Source organism: Eurosta solidaginis, chromosome 4, assembly GCF_040869045.1.
Source record: "Eurosta solidaginis isolate ZX-2024a chromosome 4, ASM4086904v1, whole genome shotgun sequence".
NCBI lineage: Eukaryota > Metazoa > Arthropoda > Insecta > Diptera > Tephritidae > Eurosta > Eurosta solidaginis.
The window spans coordinates 260538910-260547944 of NC_090322.1; the positions used below are offsets into that span (position 1 = coordinate 260538910).

At 39.1% G+C, this 9035-nt stretch overlaps 1 protein-coding gene across 1 annotated transcript; it reads right to left on the reverse strand.

Moving 5' to 3' along the window:
• Positions 1–207: 207 nt before the first annotated feature.
• On the reverse strand, positions 208–6133 carry btd (buttonhead). The gene is made up of 2 exons (XM_067785848.1): positions 3786–6133; positions 208–2307 (listed from the first exon to the last, which is right to left on the reverse strand). The coding sequence occupies exons 1-2, from the start codon at positions 4637–4639 to the stop codon at positions 741–743; spliced, it is 2421 nt and encodes an 806-aa protein (XP_067641949.1). The 5' UTR covers positions 4640–6133; the 3' UTR covers positions 208–740.
• Between the last annotated feature and the right edge of the window lie 2902 nt (positions 6134–9035).

A 9035-nucleotide genomic window follows, 5' to 3' on the forward strand; every position in this document is an offset into this window, starting at 1 on the left:
CAACTGCTGGCTTTAACCGTTATGTCCACAATTAAGAGGCAAATAAATTTGAAAAAAATTGGCCTTTCTGGAACTGTTTCACATTTTCAGGGCTGGCTATACAACTATCGCTAAATTTTACTTACTTAATTGGCGCTTAACCGTCTAAACGTCTATCGCCAAATCATCAGTAATAAAAATTTGCAAATATTTTGAATGCAGGTAATTTATTTTATTTCATTAATATTAGATATTTTTAGTTACCATCTAAAAAACATGTTAAAAGAACATAACAAGGTTAATATTTTATTATTTCTCTAATTCACTAATATAGGTACATACATATGTATACATTTATATTTACAATAAGCACAAATCCAAGGGCGAAACACAAAACTTTTGATTTTCCCAAAAATTCAAAAGGAGGTCAATTTAAGTAAATAAATCACTGAACTTAAACATAGATTTTGTCAAAATAATTTCAATTTAATAATTATTAAATTTTATAGAAAATTAAAGTTAAACAACAAAGCCCCAATGTAACAAATATACACGTGTGTCTTGAAAATAGCATAAGTTCACTTTTGGAAAAATACTTTTTAGGGCAAATTAAGAAACTTTTATAAGAAAAAAGTAGACGTTTGCCGCTTTCGAAAAAAAACCAGCACAATTTATATTTTTAACTGATTTTCATAAGCACAACGCAAGTGAAAATCTAATCGGAGCCTTACACTCAAATGTGACCCATTTTATGCTTCCGCTCAAGCAGTAGCATGCGAGTGTTGATATGCGGCTGCAGTGGCCCAAGGATTGTGCGCATGGTGGGAAAATGCGCCGGTGCTCGCATAACTAGAGCTAGCACTAAATTCAGGATAGCCGGTATATTCAGATTTCATATGCAATAAACCTGGATATGTCGTGGTACTGTTTGACGTTGCGGAGTGCTGTAAGGGATGATTCACCGGTGAGTTGGAACTGTTGGAAACAGCTGGTGAGCCAATGTGTAGGCCAAATTCGGCGGCCAACTGTGATTCACTTTGTAAAGCAAGTGCTGCATAATGCGGGTTACTCACCTGCTGTTGTTGTTGCTGTTGTTGGTGGCGTTGCGTATGCTGTTGTTGTTGCTGGAGGTTGGGTGTTGTGGTTGATGAGGTAGTATCATTATTGGTGTTGTTATTATTATTATTGTTGCTGGTATTGCTTCCCTGCATTGACTGTTGTTGTAATATGGCACTGCGACTTAATTGCTGTTGTTGTTGTTGTTGCTGCTGCTGATGCTGCTGTTGATGGCTAGCATGACTATTCCACATATCAAAGCGCGCGCTGCTGGACAAAGGTGAAACGGAGGGTACAGAGGAAGTGGTTTGCGCTAGCTGTTGTTGTTGCTGTTGTTGCAAGCCACTGGAATAAACTGCAGCATTAGCGAGTGGATGCGCATGATGGAAAAGCGATGAGCTCTGATGGTACAAATTCGAATAGGCATTATAGCCACTTGCCATATCTGGCTGTTCGGTCTTCAATTGCAATTGGAGTGCACTCGATGTGGGAGCGGTGAGACGTGGTGCACCTGTTGCAAAAAGCGCATTTGGTTTTGCTACCGTAACTGTATTGTTGCTATTGCTATTAGAGGTAGTAACATTTGTCGTCACCGGCGAATTCGATTGCACCGATGTAGACTTCGCGCCGCTATTAACACCTCCAACGCTCACTGCCGCAGATTTTTCCTGCTGCACTTCTTGTGTTTTCTCCTGCTTGACTGTGGCAGCCGACTGCTGTTTGGCATCAGCTGTCAGCGTCTTCTTACTCTTTTTATCCTTAAAATGCGTCTTCTTGTGTTTACTCAAATGATCGCTGCGTGAAAACTTTTTCGAACAAATCGGGCAGGCATATGGACGATAATTGGTATGCGTACGCCCATGACGCTGCAATTCATCGGAACGTGAGAAACGTTTGCCGCATGTCAAGCACAAGAATGGGCGCTCGCCTGTGTGCCAACGCAAATGCGTCTTCAAATGTGATGCTTTGCCATAGAGACGTTCACAGCCGGGTATATGACAAATATGTTGCTTGCGTCCACGTTCATCTGGCCCAACTATGGGAGGTAGGCCGGACATTTCGTTGGTGCAATTAGGGCAGGTACAACGCACAGAGCGGCGCTGTAATTGCGTTTGGAAGGCAATGTCATCGAAATTAAAACTTGGATATGCTTGACTCGACCATGGTTGATAGAGGCGATCCTGATGTGAGAACCATGCGCCGGCCGCAGATGCTGGCATGCCCATATTGCTGTAATAATCTGAAGCATATTGTGCATATGGAAATTGTGTGCTGCAACGAGAGAAAAAGCGGAAAATGGGGAAAATTGTACAATTAAAATGACGGAAATGAGAGTATGTGACAATTATGTAGATATAAAGATATGTAAACGTGTGTGTGTAAATGTAAAAACTTAAACGAGCTTGCAAATTGGAGTTGGTAAATATTCTTGTAACTGTGATTTGTATTATCGACTGAAATATCACGTTACATCGCAGCGACAAAAAGGAAGCAGCCGAGGTGACTGAGTGAGTGTGGCATCCGCATACCGTTAAAAGTCACTCTCATCAAAATTGGCATTAACAAACCCACAGCACATGTTCATTTGGATCGAACGATTGAGTTAGATGGTGCCGAATCTGATCACAGTGCTTAAAGAGACCTTCCCTTACTCGTCTTGAAGGCGCTTCCGCTTCAGCCAGTCGTCTGCTGAAATTCTTCGATTTGAGAACAATAAGTATCGTCCTATCTGCCTAATGTCGTATGGATTAATTCATGTACGTATGATTTTGTCACAGCGTCTCAAAGATCACAGTAAATAACAGCGGCCGAAATGAGGAAATAGCGGTGACTGCGTATTCTTCAAAATGACGCTTACAAATAATGGTAATCAGATAGCCAATAATAGCTCTGTTCACAAGAACAATTAGGTGTCTTTTAATATGAACCAATGGCGATGTGATTTTTGCCGCTATTAAGTAGCACTACATATAGATGTCGCAGCAAATTATTTTATATCCGCCTTTGCAAGCGCCCTCGAATTGATAAATCCTTGCTATCTACTGCTGCGTGTGTAGCAAGTTTCATATTGTCATAACTATTTTCCATGACAAAAAATCCCGCTCGAGTTTGCCAAGAGCGTGGGTAAATTTTAATAGCCTAATTTTCTAAATTGACCCCGATCAACAAAGACTAGGTGAAATCTCCAAAGTTTGCTACTGCCTTCTACGATTCCTCAGCTAGTTTAGTCTAACATTAAACAAAAATTCTAGCTGTGCCCTTGATAAGCGGAGATATTTGCTTTACTGAGACAGTTGCCAAGATTATACAGCCTTCACCCGTTTTGGAAAACGAAACGAAATTGACCACAATTCATACAAAAAATATGGTCCAATTAACATTGCGATATCCTAGGACTGGACCATATACTCCAGCTCAGCTTTACATCAGAGTAATCCATGGAGTACTCCAGTATGTCACAAGTGGACCACATGATCCAAAGATTTTTGCAGGGCCGTTGCAATCACGACCCTACAATCTAATAAAACTTACAAAACACAAAAAGTGATAAAATTATTTGTGATTGTTTCTTGTCAGTCACTCCTAATTGTTTTAAAGTGATGAGAGCTGTGACTGCGGTTATTAACTAGTCACAGATCGCAAACATAACTGAATTTGCCAACTCTACCTACAATAATCGCAAGCACGACCACCGCCCTTATCCTGAATCTAATCAAAAACTTGCAGCAACAAGCAATTTACAAACTTACCGTGATGGCAATGCGGCTGCAGCCGAATAGGTATTCCATGAATATGCAGCGCTCGCTGCTGCTGCCGCGCCCAAATCCGTTGTAGATGCAGCAGCTGCTGCTGCAGCTGCAGCACTAGCTTGTGCCGCTACCGACTGAGCGGCTGCGGCAGCAGCAGCAGCTGCTGATGAGCCGGAAAGTGGTGACACCGACGATGAGGTGGCCGATGCAGGCGGACTTGAGGAAATCGATGCAAATGATTGGGCGGGTGATGGAAATATGCTGGTAGGTGACACAGACGCCGATGATGGACCCGAATGTTGACTTGAAATAGGCGAAACAGAGCCGGTGGAGGATGATTGTGGCGGATATTGCATTTCCATTTTCATAGCAAATGCGCTACATGCCACAGACGATGATGTTGGAGGTGCTCTGGTTGTTGTTTGAGATTTTTGTGCATATAAAGACAACGTGGAGTGTGCACTGCTGGCATAGCTGCTACCATTATGATGTGTATTGTTGCTGCTGTTGTTGTTGTTGTTGTTGTGACTGCTGTTACTGTTATTATTACTAATTTGACCTGATGTTTGCATTGAATTAAGTGAGGATGTCAAAGCGGAAAAATGTGTGGCTGCCGTTGGTGTTAGCGTGGCAGCAGCGGCGGCGGCGCTTGATAATGTAGTTATTGCGCCAGTTTGTTGCTGTTGCTGGTGCTGTTGTTGATGTTGTTGTTGTTGTTGCGCATGATGCAATTGGTGATGATGATGATGAGGATGTTGATGATGGCTGCTGCCAATGGACGGCATGCTTGCAGCGGCTGCAGCCAACGAAGCCGTCGCATATGGATTGAGATAATTGCAAGCAGCGTCAATCATTTTTTGATAATGGAATTCAGAGAAGGGAAGGGAAGAATTTTTAAGTTTATTTTTATTAAATAGCAATCCTTTAAGCTAAATATTCATGCATGGCTTGTTATTAACAGTTGTTGTTGTAATTTATTCGTATTTTACTTTACATGTGTACTTAACGCTCTTTGGTTCAATGATTTAATAGCACTGCATTGAAGGGTAAGTTTGCTTTTTTTTTGCGTTAGTCCATCTAATAATTTTAATTTAATAACATTACTTGTACTCTCACGTTTTTTACGCCATGCAGTTTTTTCTTGTTTTTTTGTATAGTTTTGTTTATAGCGCGTTGTTAACTTTGCCGTACGCAATTAACATTGCAGTCTTTCAGTAGTCTTTTCTTCGAGTTATTTATTACTATTCACCCTCTGTGGAAATGTCCCTTTTTGTTTTTATTTAATGTTATTTGTCCATGTCGCGCTTTTTTTTTTTCAACTTTACTTTGCTTTTTTAATTTAATTTATTTAATTTCTTTTTTTATTCTATTTTTTCTGCTACGCTTTCTACTTCATTATATGGCACACTTTGCACTTGTTAACATCGCCCTATGATTATAGCTTTTCATCACCGTCGACGTCGTCGTCATTGCCGTCGTAATCGTCGTGGGTGCACTCTGTAATTACGCGTATTGTTGTTGTTGTTTTATTAAGGCTGCACTTGCGGGCAAAAGCAATCTGCTCCTTTATACCGCCTTCTGCTTTGTGCCAGTTTTCTTTTTCTTTTCACTTTTTAAAACACTTTGTTTGTGTTGTGCAAATGTTTTTTACTTGCATTCTTTCTTCAACTGATTCTTCTTTTTTTATTATAAAAAAATACACACTTTTCGCATTTGTTTGTTTGTTGTTCGTAAATTTTTTTCCACTGCTTCAAATTAAATCGTTTGCACTACAAAATTTAAGCTCAAGCACTAAACAACATAATATTTTTGATAATTACAAGCTTGCTGGTGTGTTTGAAATTGTTATTGTGGTTACTGCCGCTGGACACACAAAATTACCCAGTCAAAATGAAATGCTCAAAATTTTGTGCACAATTTGTTTTTTTTTTTTTATTTTATTAACTGTTATACTTTGGCTCTTCTCACAATTATTGCAAATTTTGTGTGTGCCTTTTAATTCCACTTACACACAAGACGAAATATGGTGCCTAAACTACTATGATACAGAAAGATGATGACGATAGTTGCACGGACGAGGCTGATGAGGCGTAGGAACACACCACCACTAGGGCTACTATGGACGCGCGAACAAAATAATGATGACGATCACGATGACGGTGTTCCGTAAATTACGCCACAAAACGCGTTCACTGAAATAATTGCTAGGCTATTTGGTACGCGAGTATGTATTATTTTGGGCCTGTTTCTTGCATTGAGCACTAGTGCTGCTGCTGCTATGATGTGTAGATACAACCACCGGTAATTATCGTTGCCGACTGAATTCCAAAACGCAGCGAGAGAGTCCAAACAGTGCCAAGCACCAACGAGCGAACATCGTACGAAAAAATCCAAAGACGAGTCAAGGCAATATATTAAAAACCAGCCAACCCAAACCAATAACAAAAATACATCATATGCGGTGCGGTGTGTGTGCAGGGGAATATTTATGCTGCTCATACAAATGTTTGTATGTATGTTTGTTTGTTGTTGTTGTTGTTTTTTTTGTGTATCAGTGCAATGAATTGGTGGTGGTTGTTCCCAGACTGCGCATACAGTAAGCTACATACATATTGATGTGTATGTACATATGTATGTATATATGAATCTGAAAATATTTTTTTGGTGGTTGTTTCTTGCAGTATGAGTCTGTTGAAGTCAATAGTTCAAGGTGTGGTACGCTATGTTGTGCGTTGTTGTGTTGTTTGTTAGACGGTGCGGTAAAGAGTGTTAAAAGTTTAAATGCGTTACGCGCATTTTATCAAATACTCTGCATGTATGCGTGTAAAATATGAATGTGTGTGTGTTTCTTGCTTCCACATAGAAACACCATGCAAGCGAGATAGCAATAGCGCTGTTATGTGGCATGTTGTATAGGGATAGTAATAGCATAATGGCAGGATTTGCCACACATACATACATATATACGTGCATATCTACAAACATACCTTCACACCTACTTATCTACAGCATAATCCACACTACATACAAACGTAATCAAATGCTCTTTAAGCCGAGGCGTTAGTTAAGCAGCACAATGCGTCAAGTAGCACACACAAAACCCAAATTTGTAAAGTAATAATTTATTGCTCGTGGCTGCTACAACATGTTTGGTGTATGTCTCTTTCTTGCCTGCAGGGCATAAATATGAACGCGCTAATCTTTATCAGTGCGTACGCGTACGTTCATATTTTGTTGCCAATCTATGTAGGCATTATTAACGGTAGTATGCCCTACTACCTGTGCTTTTTGTTTTGTTACATATTTGTGGCAGGCAGTGTGTCAAATCAATTTGGCATGATTATAAAAAATTGTAACACACACAGGTAAAAGCAACAAATGAATTTTGTTGTTCATACTTGGCAGCTGCGTTGTACCTAGAAGGATTTTTTACTTTCAGTAAATTTTCAAGTTTTACTTAAAGGTTAAGTCTTTCAAATCCCTTCTAAAAAAGATAATTTTAGTAAGTCTGTACATAATCCTTGACTTGTTTAGATATGCCTATCAAGTATAACTCTAGAGGACCTACCTCTGTAGTTTATTCCGTATGTTGCCCGTACCACCCGTACAGCAAAATCTGTATAAATAAAATAATTAAAAATTGATAATCCTGTCCCACCAATACATGTGACCCGGTCTATGAAAAGGTGGCTTATGACTCAAAAAAGAAATTGCGAGAAACAGCTGTTAACAACTGTTTTTGTTTTTTTTTTTTGGTCATAAGCCACCTTTTCATAGACCGTGTCATATATAGTTATACATATGTACGTCACCCTTAAAAAAAAATTGAATCTTTTACATACTCTGATTCCCAGACTAATAAGTTCCGGCCTCTACCAGTCGGCCAAAACAGACATTTATGGAAAAAAATGCAATCCTAAAAAATTACAAAATTGTATCCATCACATAATTTTATCACACTACATTTCTTCAAATACTAGCGAGGTACTTAAAAACGTTGATTGGATGAAAAATTTGGCACAGGCGGTATGCCGGACTTTCTAAATCAAGTTTTTTTATTTTGGGACGTTAGAACAGTACATTCACTGCAGAGTGAAAGAACGCTTGAACCTACAAAGTTACTCTTTATAGTTAAAGTTTCCAAATCGAAATTCTATATATTTCTCTCCTTACAATCTCGCCATGAAATATAGTAACGTTAATATTTTGCTAATAGGGCTTTATAATAACCGAGCACTGGTATACTGTCAAAGGCCGACCAAAACTTTTCTGACGGGGGTCAGTTTTCGAAAAATTGGACAGTGCCTTCAGTCGAAAGCACAACCAAATTGTGAAGGGCCGCACCTAGACCGCACTAAAAGGAGCCATCCAAGGCCATTACAAATGCCTTAGAATGCTTTTCTTGGAAATACTATAATATATGAAGGGAAAGTCTAGCGCCACGCTTGGCAAAATTCAACCGCATTGTTAGAATAATTTTGAAATGCAATGAACAAATAACATTTTGGACTGTGCTTTATTTTGCTTCTGGCACATTATCGTCAACGTTTTAAGTTCTACAAGGTCTTGAACTTTATGGAAGCTAAATTTGGGGGAACTGGAAATGTATGACAGGAAGAGATTTTTGGCAAAAATGAAATTTTACTCAGGGTTACATGAAACACTTGATAAGTTTACGCTGTCTTACCAGAGAGCCGTTATTTGGGGCTCTCCTGGCAACACCGGGTAGGGAAGGATTTTAGTTGCCGATGAGATGTTACAGTGAGCTCAATGCAAAACCTGATGAATGAACTTGTTCCCAAAAAGAGATGCAAATTTAACGTTTAAAGAGCATAGAGTTGGGAAAAGAGCATTTGGTTTGGACAGTTTGCGCTTGATAATGAATTTGTTAGTTTTTTTTTTTTTTTTGGGAAAATAAAGCATGGGATAGGAAAGTTGTGTAATAGAGATTTCTGACAACGTTCTAGGAATCCATAGAGATCATATTCAACTGTGACGCGCTCTAAGGAATAGTACTGTTCTGTTCAGTGGCATAACCAACAGAGAGGAGAAGAGAATATTCTAACAAAATGTTTACAGAACTCAAAAGGACATTAAAAGTAATTATTAAGTTTACCAAGCTGTTATGAAAGAACGAGTTCCGCTGTATTTGCAAGGATCAAAAAAAATATTTCTGAGAGCCTCTCAACATAAGCTTCTAGTTTAGGGAACGGACTTTACAACTTTTCTCGACCCAGTCTGCTGTACAGT

Excerpts from the sequence above, each read along its gene's own strand:
- btd (XM_067785848.1), bottom strand. The coding sequence starts at position 4,639 with ATGATTGACGCTGCTTGCAATTATCTCAATCCATATGCGACGGCTTCG. Across the intron at positions 2,308-3,785 it reads GCAGCCGCATTGCCATCACG|CACACAATTTCCATATGCAC; the intron begins GTAAGTTTGTAA and ends CTCTCGTTGCAG.